This window comes from Melospiza georgiana, chromosome 19 (assembly GCF_028018845.1).
Source record: "Melospiza georgiana isolate bMelGeo1 chromosome 19, bMelGeo1.pri, whole genome shotgun sequence".
Classification (NCBI taxonomy): domain Eukaryota; kingdom Metazoa; phylum Chordata; class Aves; order Passeriformes; family Passerellidae; genus Melospiza; species Melospiza georgiana.
In genome coordinates this window covers 8,759,867-8,775,796 of record NC_080448.1, presented here as the reverse complement: position 1 = coordinate 8,775,796, position 15,930 = coordinate 8,759,867, and the positions used below count along the sequence as shown (strand labels likewise).

General features: G+C 58.3%; 1 protein-coding gene and 1 long non-coding RNA gene across 2 annotated transcripts; one reads left to right on the top strand and one right to left on the bottom strand.

The window, feature by feature from the left end:
- Positions 1-1,398: 1,398 nt before the first annotated feature.
- Positions 1,399-3,512, top strand: LOC131091382 (uncharacterized). The gene is made up of 2 exons (XR_009115390.1): positions 1,399-1,463; positions 3,162-3,512. It is a non-coding gene; the product is annotated as an uncharacterized LOC131091382 (long non-coding RNA).
- Positions 3,513-5,540: 2,028 nt separating this feature from the next.
- LOC131091583 (apoptosis-inducing factor 3-like) lies at positions 5,541-11,940 on the bottom strand. Its single transcript, XM_058037733.1, has 18 exons — positions 11,879-11,940; positions 11,703-11,812; positions 11,503-11,612; positions 11,072-11,116; positions 10,884-10,965; positions 10,655-10,767; positions 9,910-9,996; positions 9,648-9,739; positions 9,350-9,480; positions 8,703-8,818; positions 8,252-8,323; positions 7,841-7,904; positions 7,664-7,740; positions 7,463-7,580; positions 6,650-6,748; positions 6,209-6,284; positions 5,706-5,810; positions 5,541-5,583 (listed from the first exon to the last, which is right to left on the bottom strand). The coding sequence occupies exons 1-18, from the start codon at positions 11,938-11,940 to the stop codon at positions 5,541-5,543; spliced, it is 1,602 nt and encodes a 533-aa protein (XP_057893716.1).
- Positions 11,941-15,930: the final 3,990 nt, after the last annotated feature.

The following is a 15,930-nucleotide window of genomic DNA, read 5'->3' as shown; positions in this document are numbered from 1 at the left end:
GGCGTGACGTCACCGTGACGTCAGAGGCGCCCCGGGCTGTCAGCTGGAGCCGGGCGAGCCGCGCTGACGAGGCAGCCGGTCTTAAAGGGGTCCTCACCCGCCTCGGGCGGACCCCACCGGCGGCAGGTGAGTGCCCGGGGCAGCCGGTGTGGGGCAGCGGGGTCGGTCCAGCCCCGCCGCCGCCCCGGGACCTTGCCGCTCTCTGCCCCGCGAGGCACCGCACGCCAGGGGAGGTGCCCGGCTTCGGTGCCCGTGAGCCGAGCCGAGCCGAGCTCTCCCGCCGCCGCCAGGGCGCTGCCGCGCCTACGGTAGCGGCGGGTGCGGCGGTACCCACGGGGCACACGGTCACGATAGCCACGGGCCGGCGCGGTCCCTTTAAGGGCGCCGGGGGCTCCCGCCGGGCAGCGCCGCATGGCGCGGCGGCGCGTGGGAGTCACGTGGGTGGAACGTGGCGGCCGTTGATTGGCCGCCCGGCCCTGGCCCGCTGCAATCAGCTGTTACTGGGACGAAGGGCAGGAAACGGCCTTAAAGGGGCACCACAACTCCGACCCCCGTCCCGCGGGGCGGCAGCGGCAGCGCCGGGAGTGCCGACGGGGCTGCGGGTGAGCGCTTCTGGTCGGGCCGGGCCGGGGCGCCGCTGAGCTGCGCTGTCCCCCGCCGGCACCCGCAGCGGGCGCAGCCCCTTTAAAGAAGTTGTCCAGTCATCGCGCGGTGCTGCCAAGTCATCGGGGTCAGCCGAGTTCTCGCGGCCACGCCCCCCGCGCCCGCCCATTGGTGCTCGCGGAGAGCGCTCACTTCTGATTGGTCGAGGACTTAGAGCAACTTCTCGGAATCGGGACTGTGTCACCAGCCCCGGCACAGGGAGGCACCGCCCGAGGGCGGGCGGGGGCGGCCAAGCCGTGTCCGCGGCAGCGCCACGCCCCGCCCGGGGCCCGCGGAAGGGTCGAGCCCCTTCGGAGCCGCCCTGCCCCCGCCATCCCTTCACCCGCTTGAAAATGCCAACTCACAGCACGCGGGGCACGCCGGGAGCGCCGCTCCGCACTACAACTCCCGGCGTGCCCCGCGGCGGGGTGGCCCCGTCCGTTCCCACGGCAACCGCCGCCCGGCCGGGAGGGAGCCGAGCTCTCCCCCAGGGGGTGGGCGGGGCAGAGCGCCGGCCTCGCCTTCCCATTGGCTGAGCCGCTGGTCTCGTCGGGTCGCCATTGGCGGGAGCGTGTGGCAATCGCGGCGCGGGGGCGGGCGCGGCGCGCGACGGCGGTACCGGCCGGCGATTGGCCCGGGGGCGTGGCCGAAGGGCGTGGCCGGGGGGCGGCTGCGTCATGACTCCGCCAGCTGATCCGGGACGGAGCCGGCGCGCGGCGGGGGGAGGCGGCGGCACCGGCACCGGGCACGGCCCGGGCGGCACCGGCGGGGCGGCGGCGCTGGTGGCGCTGGGCCAAGTCGGGCCCGGCCGAGCCGCGCAGGTGGGTCCGCCGGTACCGCGTTGGGTTGGGCGGTTCGGGTGGCGGAGCCCCGCACGGCGCCCTCGGTGCTCCGGGGTTTGAGGGGCCCCGCCGTGCCCCGTTAGGGAAGGTCACCTTTCCCCGGGGCAGCGCGGCCGGGCGGGGTGCGGCGCGGGGCCTCCTTCGCCGGGCCCCGCGGCGCCGCCTGGGCCGGGCGGCCTCGCCCCCGGTGTCGGTGGGGCGGGCAGGGGGGGCTGGGGCCGGGCCCGTGCGCGGCTCCCGCGCCGGAGGGTCCCGGTGGGGCGGGCGGGGCTGCGGCCGGGACCTCCCCGCCACGGGCGGTGGCCGCCCCGGGGGTGACCTTCACTCCAGGACCGGACTGGGCAGACTTTGACCCGCGGCCGCTCCCCGCCGGGGGCACGGAGCGGAGCATCCCGGGCGGCGGAGGGCCGGCAGGGTGTCCCGGAGGGAGCGGCTTTGCCGTGGAGCGGCGTGGGGGAGCTGCCTCCGTTAGGGGGGAGGGGGGAGTTGGTTTTACCGGGAGGAGAGGCACCGGGGGAGGGGGGGTGACCCGGTTATACCGGGAGAGGGGCACTGGCTGGGGGCACAGCGTTCTTTACTAGTGGGGCGAGCTCCCACCGGGGCCCTTCCCGGAGCCGCTGGGGTTTGTCCGTGCTGAGAAGGGCTGGGTGGGAGCCCCGTTACCGACAGGGCCCCCCCTCGTCGGCCCCCGGTGCCGGCGGGGCCCCCGGTGCCGGCGGGGCCGGTGGCTTCAGCGGCGGGTGCTGATTCACGGGCCGGCGGGGGTGGAGCAGGGCCGGGACCAGCTCGCTGGAATCCGGACCAGATGTACCCGGCACGCCAGGAATGCTCGGCATCCCCGCCGGGCCCCGCCGCCGCCGCCGCTGCGCCCCGGCCACCGGCCCCGCACCGAGCGCCCCGCGGCACCCACCGGGCTCCGGCCGCCCCCGGGGCCCGCCCCGGCCCGGGCCCCGCCGCGCTCCGCAGTGCCCTCGGGGTGCCGCCGGCGGGAGATGCTGTGGGGGCCCCCCCGGGGCTTTCCCGGTACCATCTGTCCCCCACCGTGCCCGGTGGTTTCCCGGGAGGTTCCCAAAACTCCATCCCTGGAGCCAAAGCTCCGGGTGTTGCAAAAAAGGGATTTTTCCGGGGTCAGGGGAAAGCAGTAAGATCCAACACCAGCCCTGGGGTTGGCGTCTTTGCCTTCCAACGAAACGGCTCAGAAAGGGGCTGAGCTGCCCGAAATTGCCCCATCTGCCCGAAATTGCCCCATTCCCGCGCCGTAGCTCGGCAGCAGCCGCCTGCCCGAGTGTGTTCCCCGTCGGGAAGCAGCTGGCTCCCGTCCAGGTGGGACCCTGCCAGCAGTGATGGATGCCCGAGGTGAGCCCTGGGAACGCTGTCACCCCCACCTGCAGTGGCCTCCCCGCCCGAGGAGCTGCCCTTATCTCTGTTATTTTCCAGCAGAAGTGGCCTTGGCTTTCCCTGCCTGCTCCTCGTGGTTTGGGGCTGGCTGCAGGTGCTGGAGCTCAGGCTTTGGGAGAGGGGAGGGATGGGGAGAGCTGAGCTCGGAGCTGCCTCTGGATGGGGGGGGAGGACAGAGGAGTGGATCAGCGTTGTGGGGAGGGGTGGGAGCTGCTGTGGGTGACAGCTCAGCTGGGCACAGCTCAATCCTGGCTCTGAGATTGTGTGTTCCCTCCCCAGGTGCTGCCGTGCCACCCTGCCCCTGGCTAACCAGCACCAGTTCTTCAGTGGCAAGCTTTATGTCCTTCTCCAGTAGCTAAAGCTGCCAGTTGAAGAACTGTTGAATGTAGCCACTCTCTTCTCGTCACTGGGACCTTGGATGCCAGCCAGAGCCGTGCCCTGAGCCACCAGGATGAGCCACTCTGCGTTGGAGGCCTGAGGATGAGCGTGACCGGGATGAAGAAAGACTCCAGACAGAGCCTTGGCTGGAGGATTGTAGGCAGCTGTGCCAAAATGTGTCGTCCCCTCCCTCAGTGGGGTGGCACTGAGCTGGGAGGAGACTGAGAGAAGCATTAAACATTATTTTGCTCAGCTGTTGAGTTTTAGGAAGTTTGTTGCCTGGATCAGGTGGTGGGCACAGCACCAGATCTGTGTCCCCAGTGATGCCACCCTGGGGTTTCTGATGGAGGGGTCGATCCTTTGGGCTTGTCCTGTGCCAGAGGCTGAGCCCAGGAGAGGAATGAGCCCTGCAGCATGGCAGGCAGGGGGATGGAGCCCAGGAGAGGGCTGGCTGAGCGGGTCAGGGCGCGGCCACCGGGCCAGGGTGACTCAGGGCGAGTCACACAGAGTCACACACAGCTCTGGACGCTGCTCCCAGAGCCTCCAGCCTGGGGGGACACCCAGCAGTGCCAGGGCTCTGGGTATTCTGGAGCTAGCAGCACTCCAGAACACTTTATTGGGCTCCTCTGTGCTCCAGGCTCTGATTTGTTGGTGAACACAAGCTCCAGACTGGCCTGGAGGGAATGTTGAAGCTGCTCTCCCAAGCTGGAGGAGTTTGCCTTGCACTGAGCCAGAGGGGAGCTCCATGAGGGCTCCAGGATTTCCCCCAGCACTGGCAGGAGCAGCAGCTCCCTGGGTGACTGGGAGCAGGGGAGTGTCCAGGCCCTGCTGCTGCTCAGAGCCTGCCAGAGGAGCACAGCTCATCCCCGCTCCGAGGGCGGGCACGGAGGAACAGCCCTGTGCTGAAATGTCTGCACAATCTCAACTCCATCTGCCTGCCCAAGGCAGGGCTGCTCTGGCACCCAGCAAAGCACACAAAGTGGCCTGGTGTCCATTAAGTGGTACGAGTAGAATAAATCTGTTGTCCTGGGGTCTGTGAAGCCGCTGTGCTTGGTGTGTTCTTGCTGTTGGCTACGAGGAGCTGGGTTTCTTTGGGGTGGTTCTCACCCACAGCTGCCCTGCTGCAAGTCCATGCAGGGCAGCTGGCACCTGCTCAGTGCCCAGCACATCCTGGAGTGCATGGAGGGGCAGAAAGTGATGGTGGAGGGTGCCTGAGGGCAGGGAGGAGCAGCTCCTGGGCCGTGCTCCCCCTCCTCTGATGTGTATGAGCTGTGTGCTCTGTGTGCCTCACAAATCTATAAACGTCCCCTGGCGTGAAGGAACACCCTGTGCTGCTGAAACCTGGCTCTTTCCTGGGTAAAATGTGGATCTTTCAGAGCAGAGAGCTGCCCTGAGCACAAGCACCATACCAGGAAATGTAAAACATTGCATTTAAGTTAAAATTCTCCTGTGAGGTGCCAGAGGACAGGTTTGGGTGTCCAACACAAAACCAGCACTGCAGGATCTCACCTGCTGAGCAGAGGGCCCGGGCTCTGGCTGTCCTGCACTCAAACCAGAGCGGGTTTGGGCTGTCACTGAGTGTCCCTGTGGGAACTTGCCCAGCTCCTGGGACTTACCCTTCCTCCTGCACAGCCCCATGTGACTGGTGAGTAAGTGCAAGGCTTCCTGTAGAAAGCACAGCCCTGGCTGTGCAAAACCCTGGTGACTCTTTCCTCTAGCGTCTGGCCACCTCCTCCAGGCATCCAGCATGCAGGCACACAGCAGGGAGGGCTGGATCTGGGATTTCTCTGCCGGAATGTCACATTCCAGGCAGCAGTGACCCTGCCAGCAGGTGCTGCTGGCCCTGAGCTCGGGCGGCATCCCTGTGTCCTCAGGGGCAGGGCATTCTGTGCGGGTTCCTGCACAGAGCCCACCTCGATCCCTGCTCGGAGAGGAGCAGCTCGTCTCGGTCACAGCTCCCCTCGCTGGGAAAATGTGTTTTTGCAGAGGAGAAGGTCAGCGTGACCGGTGTGCTAAATGAGAGCTCCCTGCCGGCAGGGAGGGAAGGAGCTGCTGTGTCTCTGGCTGGTGAATCTGTGCATGAGGGGTGGCTGCTGAGCCCCAGGCCATGGGCCCCCTCCTCTTACCCAGCACAGAGCTCTGCTGAGCTTTGCCCAGCACAAGGGCTGTCTGCAAGCACAGAATGCAGGGGCTGGGCTCAGCTTTGCTGATGGTTTTATTGCTCCAGGGTGGGAGGGTGTGGAGCTGTTGGCGCTTGGTTGCGAGTGCCACACGCCAAACTCAGCTCTGTGCCAGCGAGGTGATGCTGCCAATGTCACAGGCCCTGCAAACGAGAGGTGGGATGGAGGTTTGCAGTGATTCCTTTAGGGTTTGTGTCTCTCAGTGGGCTCTGCTGGTGTGGGACAGCACAGAGCCGCCCAGCAGCTGGGTCAGGGTGCCACTCACTCTGCTTCTTCTTTGGAGATTTGTTTCCCCACGTACAACACTTCTGCAATCAGGGACACCATGGGGTCGCAGTCGAGGCTGGCAGCTGCAGTCACATGGCCATCCCTGGCATGGAAAGAGGAAGAGTGTGGGTCTCCTCAGGGCACACAGCTCAGCAGCCCCGTGGCACAGGGAGCAGCTTTGCCCCACAGGGCCCAGGGCAGGCTGGCTGCTGCTGCAGGATGCACAGGCACTGGTGGCACACAGCCTGGCACTGCTGGGAGCTGGGCACTGAGCCTGGCAGCACTGGGGCACAGGCAGAGATGTGTCCCAGGCTCTCTGCCCAGCTGGTGCCATCGTTTGAGTTCATTCTCTTCTCCTTCCCTGCCCTGCTTTGGTTTTTCTCTGGTTCAGCACCCAGCAGCTGCACAGGGGGGATGCGGAGCCTCTGTGGGATCCCTGCAGCTGTGAGAGAAAGGGCTGTGCCTGTTTCCAGGACGTGGGCTGGCCGTGGGTTCACTCACCTGATGTAAAAGAGGAGGAATTTCTGTTGCTCCAGGCTGCCCTTCACCACAGTGTCCGTGTATCCCTTCCCACAGCCTGGGGGAGAGAGCCTGCTCAGGAGCCCTGGCACAGCAGATTGCACCCAAACCCCCTCAGAAACAGCGTGGTGGGGACAGAGGGGACAGTACTGGGGCTGGGACAGGGCTGGAGCAGACATGAGGGCCCTGGACAGGCAGAACTGACTTGGAGCCTCTCCTTGGTTTGGAGAGAGATGTTCTTCCTCTGTGACCTCCAAACCCGCCGTAGATCAGCAAAGAACAAGAGCTGTGGGTGAACTCCGGGGCTCAAACTCACCATGGCAGCCACTCCAGAGCCTGAGCTGCTCCAGGTGACCTCTGCACCCACCCCCAGACCCACCTGGTGGAAGGGATTCCTCTGTTCCCCTCTGTGCCCCTCCCTACCTGCATAGCGGATGCTCTTCCCAAGCAAGGTGCTCCAGAAGTAAGGAACAGTGTGCAGCTCCTCCCCTCTGCCCAGCATGTTCAGGGCAGCACAGTGACCTGGGAGCAACCAACACACTCAACACTGCTCTTAAAATAAAATAAAATAAAATAAAAAACTGCTCCCTGTGTGCCCTGCTGTCCCCTCCTCTGTGCCATTCCCATCTCTGAGGGAGCTGGAAGGTGACATGTCCTGTGGGGGGACAGAGTGTAAGAGAATAGTCTCAACCCTGAGGAGTTGCAGCTGTACAAATCATCAAAAATAAGAAACAGGCCTGCCCTTAACAGGCCACAGCTGTGTCCAGTGAGGATGAGTGCTAAAAAAGAGTGGGTTAGCTGGGTGAGGAGAGAGATGGAGTTTAAGGAGAAGAAGGAGGAGGAAGGGAAGGAGAAGAAGAAGAAGAGGAGGAGGAGAAGAAGATGACAACAATGGAGGAAGAGGAGGAGAAGAAGAAGAGGAGGAGGAGGAGGAGGAGAAGAAGACAACGGAGGAAGAGGAGGAGAAGAAGAAGAGGAGGAGGAGGAGGAGGAGAAGAAGACAACGGAGGAAGAGGAGGAGGAGAAGAAGAAGGAGGAAGAGGAGGAGAAGAAGAAGAAGGAGGAAGAGGAGGAGAAGAAGAAGATGATGACAACAATGGAGGAAGAGGAGGAGGAGGAGAAGAAGAAGGAGGAGGAGGAATAGGAGGAATCAGTGCTGTGAGGAGGTGACCGTGAGAAATCACCAAGAAGGTATGGAAATTTTGCAATAAGATGACAGCAGTGTCCCTCACTCACCATGGGCCTCAGCCACCTGCTGGTGGTGGATGCTGGACCTGTCCCCACCCAGCAGTGCCACTGGGAAGGTCACCACGTCCCCTGCAGCGAAGACCTTGGGGATGTTGGTTTGCATGTGCTAATTGGGCAGAAGGCAATTAATTAGTGCACTGATGGGAGGGGAGGGGTGGGGAGTGAGCGGGGTGCTCAGCTGGCACTCACCAGATCCACCAGGATGGCACCTTTGGCATCTCTGGCAATGGAGGTGCCCTTCAGGAAGGCTGAGTTGGGGATTGAGCCTGCGGGGAGAGGAGCAGGGGTGAGATTCAGAGAAATTCTGCAGGGTCAGGGAGGAAATTTGGGAATGGGGAGAGCATCCAGCGAGCCCAGGGCTCTCACCTATCCCCACCACCACCACATCTGCAGGGAGCTTCTCTCCGTTGGCAAGGACAGCCTCTGTGACCTGGGGAAGAGGGAAAGGTCATTAATAAAGAGTTAAAACCTCTGTCCTAATTCCCACAGCCTCCCTGCTGCTTGGCTCTTTGCTGTCTTTTTTTCTTTCCCCCAGGTTGGGATCACCTTGTCCAGCTGATGTGTGTTGCTGGGAATGTAAAAGAAAATCACGCTGTTGTCCCTGGGATAGGAACATTTCACTGGTGCCCTTTGAGCCCAGAGCTGTGCTCAGTGAAAAGGAAGGGAGGGTCTAGACATGGGAGAGGAAAGCCTGATGTAGGCACTGGGTTATATCTCAACTTGGGCTTTTTTTCCCCCTAAAATTAGCAGTTCAGGGATCACAAAGGCAGGACTGACCTTTCCATCCTTTCCTTTCAGCTCACACAGCTCTGTTTTCATGTGGAACTTCACCCCTTTATTTTGCAGCATCTGAAAAGGACTGGTTTGAGTATTCATTAGGAAATTCCAGGCTATAAAAACAGCTGTAGCCAGCCAAAAGCCAGGCAGGCAGCTCTGCTGCTGCTGCTGCTCCAGCCTGCAGGGAGACTCCATTTGTGTCCCTGCCTGCTGCAGGCACACACAGCCTGGCTTTTCTCTGTCAGAGGTGGGTTTGGGGTGAGGAATCGATGAGGGGAAGCTTGGGAGCAGCCCTGTGTGGGTGAGCACAGAGGCTGGGCACGCAGGGTTGTGACTCAGCACAGGGGCGAGGTTTCCTGGGCTGATGTGGATCCTGGGGCTGCTTGGCTCTCTCTCTCTCCCTCCCCCTGTGTGTTCTCCATGCCAGAAATCAGCCCCAGGTTCTGCTCACCTTCATGGCAACGCCTCCAACCTGGGGACCCAGGGCGTGCTGGAAGGGGAACGGCTCTCTCTCCACCACGGAGATGGTTCCAGCCCTGCCTGAGAGGAAGGCAGCCACCTCCATCCCTGCAGGGAAGAGGCATGCCCGAGGTAAGCCTGCTGCAAGCACCAACCTGCACCCCTGGCACCCTTCTCCCCTTGCAGACAGCAAATCTGACGTGTTGCCAGTGCTGAGCTGCTTTGCTGTGCATTTCTGAGGTGTTCAGCTCCCCCCTTTCTTTGTTCTCCTTTGGATTTTGGGAGATGCAAAGAACAGCTCCTGGTTTTGTCCATAAAACTCCCTTTCTGTGCCTTAGCCCCTTGCTTTCCCAGTGCTTCTGGGGAATCCAGCTCCTCTGGAGGACAGTGACCTTTCCACAAGGCACATTTCCCTCCGTCCATGTGTAGCAATTGTTTATAGCTCTCCAAGTTTCTGGCTATCAGAGGAAAAGATGAGTGTGTGCTGTGTAACTCACACCCCCAGCAGCTCCAGGGAGGATCCCAGCTGGGTGGAAAAGGAACATCCCTCCCCTGAGGGCCTCCAGTTAATGTGCACATGAACCAGAAGGGGGTTTGGGGGCTCTCACTGAGGGTCTGACACCCACTCCGGCCTGGTACCTATGAATGAGGCTCCCACAATCACCAGATTCTTCCCAGTTGCCAGCTCCAGGATCTTGCTGGACTCCTCTGGGGTTTGGAGCGTGCAGATGTTCTGCAGGTCCGCACCTGGCACTTTGAGGAAACCAGAGCTGGAAGAGAGAGAGAACCCAGATGCATTCCATGGTGTGAATTAAACAAAGAACGAGAAGGGAGCACAAACCCACGGCTGTGTCACTCCATTCTGCCCTCCCACCTCACCTCCTACCTCCACCTCTACATCCCTCCCTGCCCAAAATCCAGCACTTTGTGCACTCACTGGCTGCCTGTTGCAATGAGCAGCTGGTGGTACTTCTGAGAGGAGCCGTCCATGAAGCGAACCTTCTGCTTCTGGAAATCCACAGACACTGCCTGCAGGAGAGAGGGGGCACGGATCTCACAGGTTCCCCTGTCCTGCCTGTGTTTTTGGGCGCTCAGGGGAGATATGAGGGGTGCTGGCGTTCTCTCTCCCATTTCCCACACAGCTCCATCCATGGATGTTTCACCCTCCCCATGAGGATTGAGCCCAGCTGCTCTGGTACCTCTTTCTCTGTCCAGAACTCAATGCCCCGAGCCTGGAGGAATTCAGGTTTCCTCAGGTAGATATCCTCAGCTTTCAAGTCCATTTCCTGGAAACACAACAAAAGTATGAAATGAAGCATTTCTTGGAGGCTGCAATTCTCCTGAAGTGTTCCTTGTGGAGTCAGTTTGGAAAAGAGGTGAATTTTACATCAGTGAATCACAGCTCCCCACACTGCCCCATCCCCATCACCTTGTGACCTCAGAAAAACCACCAAACTTTAAGGGAAGAGCTCAACAAAAGGAGATAAAAACATCAGCTCCCGTTGACTCTGCTCAGAGATTTTCTGAGAGGAAAAAGAAGTTTTCCTGGAAATAACACCCCTATTTGTGGGGGGATAGAATATAAGAAAATAAAGACTGTGTAGAAAGTAATCTCACCCCTAAGGAGCTGCAGCTGGGCCAATTATCAAAGATTAGGAACAGGCCTGACTTGAAGAGGTCACAGGTGTAAGCAATGAGAAGAAGATGCTATAAAAGAGTGGGGTGGGTGGCTGGGAAGGGAACTGGAGTCAGTTGGGTGCTTTGGGAAGAAGAAAGAGTCAGTGCTTGGAGGAGAACCACCAAGAAAGTGTGAAGCTTTTGTGATAAGGAGACAACAGCGTGGACCCCCTGCAATAAGATGGCAACACCTATTCCTTCTGGATGCCTCAGCACTACTGATTAGCACCCTGAGCGTGCCCTTGTCACATTGCTGAGCATTGTCACCTTGCTCAGCTTGGATTTGTCATAGGGAACGTGCTTCTCCTTGGTGGCCATGATGATCCTGCCAGTGAACCCCTCCTGGCGAAGAGTCTCTGCACACACCAGGGCAGCCACACCTGCAGGAGAGGCTCATCTCAGCCCTCTGGCTGAGGAGGAAGAGGAGGAGGAGGAGGTTGGTGCTCCCAGCGTGTGTGGAGGGGGCAGAGCTCAGATCTCAGATGCCTCCACTGACCTCCCCCCAGCAGCAGCATCGTGTTCTTGTTGAGGAGGCACCTCCTGCTTGTGTCCTTCACCCTCTGGCTGCTTTCCAGGTCCTGCAAAAAATAAAAAAAAAAAAAAAAAAGAAAAAAAGAAAAATGCTCAAGTCACACGCAGCCCAAGGCACTGCCTGTGCTCAGTGACTGCAGGTAAGGTCAGTACCTTCTTTTTTGCTGTAATGAACACCTTTCCATCTTCCACTGTCACCTAAAGGAGAGGTTTGTTAAGTGCTGCATCCATGAGGTGGTGGCAGGAGCTCTCCTGGGAGATGCTGGTCCAGTGTGCCATCTGCCTCTGCTCTGATCTTGGGTGTCACATGAGGAGCTGAGGAGCTCATGAGCTTTTCTCCTCATCCTAAGAGCACTGAGGAAGAGCTGTAAATCCTCTTTTTCTTTCCAAAAGCACTTGTGCTGGCTCTGAGGACTACTGGGATCTGTGGCATCACCTTGGACTGAAAGGAGCTTTAGGGCAGGGAGTTGCCTAATCCCACAATCATCCTTGTGTGGAAGCTCTCAGTGACAGAGCTGTGCTCAGGGGGGGCTTGGGAAAGAGAACGAATGTGAGCCCACCCAGCTGGGAGGCCAAGAATTCACCTTGAAGCAGGGGATGCAGTCCAGAGCAGGGTATTCCTCAATGTCTCCAGTCCTGATGTTAAAGCAGGCCCCATGCCAGGGGCAGCGCAGCCTCTCCCCTCTCAAAACCCCTGCAAGAGACCCCCCCCAACCCAAGCTGGGCAATGAGAACCAACCTCCCCAAGGTGGTTTTATCCCCCCCTGCCCCAAGCTGGGGTTACCTTTGCTCAGAGGGGCGCCGTAGTGGGGACATTTGCTGCCCAGAGCTCGGAATTCCCTCCTGTTCCTCACCAGCAGCACGGGGTACCCGGCCACTGTCACCTCCAGGAGCCTGGGGGAGAGGAGCAGAGGTGGGCACAGAACCCCCCAGGTGCCCAGCGCCCCCCCAGGCACTCACTGTCCGTCCCCAACGTCGTCCTCCCTGCAGACCTCCTCAGTGATGGTGTCGCTGCTCTCCATGCTGGGCTCAGGCAGGCGCTCAGAGGGTCCCAAATTTCTGATGGAGCACCAAAATTACCTCCAAACGCCCCTTTTGTAACTCTCTGTCCAAAGCCAACACCCTTTTCTCCTCTGAATTAACCCATTTCTCATTTCCAGCCCCACTGAACTCAGCTGCAGCACAGGGTGAGTGAGCAGATGTGGCAATGGCTCTTGTAAACAAATATAATTATTTATGGGGAGCTGCTGCTGCTGCCACAGCCCGTGTCTCCCTCAAATTTGGTCTAAAGAGATGCTTCAGCCTCTCCAAAGCCTCTCCAACATTTGTGCAGAGATGTTACTCATGGGAATTGCCCTGAAAGCACTAATCCCATCCCAAAACGCTTCCTGGGCTAGAAAACAGCCAACCCCCTTGGTCCTTAGTGCTCTCCCTGCCTTAGCAGTCATTGAGAGGCTGATTAGGAATCTCCCTTTTTGTTTTACAGAGAAAAAAAGGCAAGAAATGGAGCAGGGGAAGGTCATTTAAGGCAGATTTTGATGCAGGATGGTGATTTGCTCCTGCAAACCCCACTACATCATCCCAGGTTTTTTGGGAGAAGCATCTCTGGGTACTCACCTGCTCCTGCCAGGGGGGGTTCAGGCACCTGTCCCCGAGGTCAGAGAGCCACCACTGCTGCTGCCTGCGACTTTCTCCTGCGAGGTGCCACCCTGGTGTCTCACAGAGCTGCCAGCCCACGGCTGGTGATGCTCTCCCCTCCTTGCACAACGCTCCCACCCATCAGGAGATGCAGCTCCTGGCAGAGGCTGCCTGCCAGGCAGCGTTATCTGATTTCTGCAACTGGCCCGGGCCTCATTAAAGGTATTTTGCTGGGGTTTAGAGTTGCAAAAGAATCGAGGGCGCACAGGAATTATGGCACAGGTGTGGTGTGAAGGTGGGGTGCGTCATGGGCAGCGTGGCCAGAATCTCAAGGGGGTTCAGTGATATCCCAGGGTTCCTTCCCACTGCCCCTTTTCCTGGTGGAAAGCGCTCCAGCTCAACACAAGGTATTTTTGCAGCACTTTGGAATGATGTTGCTACATTTTATATATTTTAGCAACACTTAAAATTATTTAATTTTATTTTTTTTTGGTAGGGTTTTTCTCTGTTGATTTTAAGGAACATGAAGTTTCCAGCAGCTCTGCATGTGCCTTGCATCCCAGCTCTGCTCCTGGTTCAGCCACTGGTGTCCAGGCACACAATTCCATCATCCCCTGGCCCGTGAAGGATGCCTTGGAGCAGGGTGCTGCTTGCTGGGCTATTTTTACAACAAAGTGGGAGTTGCAAAAAACTGGGAGTAACACCTACACTGTTTGTGTCTCCTCTTGTGTTCTTATCTCTATTTCACAGTCAGTATGTTTCACAACTTAAAATATGCCTCAAAAAATTAAAGGGGGGGGGGAGAAAAGTTACCAACAGCGCGCTTCCATCATCTCCCTTGCAGAACAGGAGATCTGCAGCAGGGGGGATAAAAATCCTCTGGTGGGTATCACCTGCAGAAGAAGGCATGTGCAGGATGCTGGGTAAGTGCAGGATGGATTATTTGGGAAGCAGTAAAATTCATGGGACCCTCCAAGCCATGAGCAGGGTACCAGGACCCCGCTGTGCCCGGCCCACGGGGCTCTGCACACCCACGGATGGCCACAGGAATGAGGGATTTTCTCACAGCAGCAATGAGCAGCTTCTGGGCTCTGCCCTCCTGGCCAGGAGCCGGAATGTGAAGCAATTTGGCTGCCAAATGTCCGTATTTAAACTCTGTGTAATTATTCCCCAGGAGCGCGTTCCCACGTGGAGGAGCAGCAGCCCTCGCCGGGCGTTCTCTGACTCAGCAGAAACGGCTGGAAAAGCGTTTGCTCACGGATGGAAATGTGCAGAGAGCAGGCAAAGAGGTGTGCAGCCTTGGGATGAGGCAGGTGGAGCTTGATCCTGTGCAGGGGTGTTTGCACTGCAGGGCTGAGCAGCAGATTTGGCAGATGGACGCAGCCGAGCGCCCAGGAAAGGATTTTGGAAAGGGCAAAGGAAAGGGCAAACCAAAACGCTTTGACAGAGGCAAAGATGATAGAATGGATATTAGAAAGGTGATAGACAGAGGATACAAAGTGGAAAAGGGCTTTGGATGTCAGGGGGAAGCTGGGGGCTGGCTGTGGGGATGTGTGTGTGTGTCAGGAATACACAACGTGCCCTCGAGGGACTGGGGTGGGATTGAAGGCAGATTTTCAGGAAGATGCTCTGTAAACACCTTTTGGCCTTTTTTAGGTAAACCAGAGGTGGTTACTCAGAGGGTTTTAGACCTTTTCTTGCAGCACAAGTCAGGATTAAACATAGGAAGGAAGAGAGGAAAGGGAAGTGGTGCCCTCAACCACAAAGAGAGCCCAGGTGGGCACCAGACATCTCTGAGCAGATCTGCCACCCACATTGTGCTGACTCACACGAGCTGCTGAGCTGACCTTGGGTTTTATTAGACACCTTCCCTTCTGCTGTGCCTCCCCGGTGCTGAAAACCCAAGTTTAGAGGCAAAGATTTAAGGGGTGTAACTTTCCTGCCTTCAAGTTCCCACCACCATCAGCTGGAGTAGCACATATTTTCATGCCATGGCTGTGTGGATTCATCTTTTTCCCACCTTTTCCCCGGCTCAGGGCCCTTCCCTGCTCTGCCACTGATTTTAACAAGCAGCACCCACGGAGTGAAGCTGCTCAGCTGCAGGAAGAGGAAGCGAGGTGAAACCTGCAGCAGAGCTGGAGTGATTAATGGGGCACTGCTCTCAGAACAGCTTGGTTTGTGATATTAATAACGAGAGAATTCAGGAGGGAACCCAACCTGTTCCAAGCTGTGGAGCCAGCAGCAGCAGGAGATGCAGGGGGGAAGCTCCTGTGCTGGTGTTGGTAAAGCAGGAGGAATTGAGTGGGCTCAGAGGGTGTGTGGGGGTTTGGGATGTGCTTCCACCTTGGAGGATTCATTCTTAACCTGCCTGAAATGCAAAAAAAAAAAAAAAAAAAACCCCACGTAGTGGTAAATGCATCATGATGTAATCATGAAGCACATACATATTCATCAAAAATTACTTAAGCTTGAGACTGGTGAATTAAACAGGGGAAAAAATGTTTATCCCACAAGGGAAGAAGACGGGGAAAAGGAAAATTTAGTGAGAACGAATTTGCTTACAGGGTAAGAATAATTATATGTGATGTTTCACATTTTCTTCCTGAGCATTCATGTCTGGTGATGGTGGGAGATGGGACACAGGCCTGGCAGACACCTGGTACTGCTTCACAGTGAGCACTGGGGAAGGAAAGAAGGAACCTGAAACCTTACCAATAACAGCACATTGACAGTTCAGAAAGTCAAAACATTTGGAGCACAACAGCTGCAGAAAGCAGAGGGGAGCTGCCCTTGCTGCTGAGCTTGAAGGGGATTTGCCACCAATGGAATTCTGTCCATCCCATGGCATATCTGTGCAGCTGGAGCGAGGAAGGAGCACATCCTCTGTGCCACTGGTCCAGCACAGCCCTGGAGGAGCAGCTGAGCCTGCAGCATCCTTGGGGACACTGCTGTCAACACAGGTTTCTCCAACGAATCCCTTGTGCCAAGTCCTGAGGGGAAAAAAATCCTTTCAGTGCAGGGAAAAAGGAAGGGCAGAAGAAGAGCATCCAGATCAAGCTTCCCTGGGGTCATTTATCAAAGCAGGCTGTGCCTGGGTGGTTTGGGAGCATTCCCACATGCCAGGCTGCAGCTGGCATCTGGCACCAGAACCTGCTGGTTCTGGGAAGCTCCCAGGGGACATTCCAGGTATTCCAGGAATGGTCTCAGGAAGGTGGAGCAGCCTGGGCAGCAGAACACCTGCAGTGCTGGTCAAACCCTCCGGGGGGAAGGAAAATGCTTCCCTCAGGAGTGAGAGCTTGCAGACCTGGGCACGGTCACTGTGGTGCAAGCACAGGTGGTTTCCTCTGCCAGGTGAGCTCAGGTCCTGAGGTCAG

What these genes read in the sequence shown, in the direction of transcription:
- LOC131091583 (XM_058037733.1), bottom strand. Translation starts at nt 11,940, where the DNA reads ATGGAGAGCAGCGACACCATCACTGAGGAGGTCTGCAGGGAGGACGAC. An exon ending in GACGACGTTGGGGACGGACA is followed by an intron (nt 11,813 to 11,878) that starts GTGAGTGCCTGG and finishes CCTCTCCCCCAG; the next exon opens with GCTCCTGGAGGTGACAGTGG. An exon ending in GCAGGTGGCTGAGGCCCATG is followed by an intron (nt 6,749 to 7,462) that starts GTGAGTGAGGGA and finishes GGTTGCTCCCAG; the next exon opens with GTCACTGTGCTGCCCTGAAC.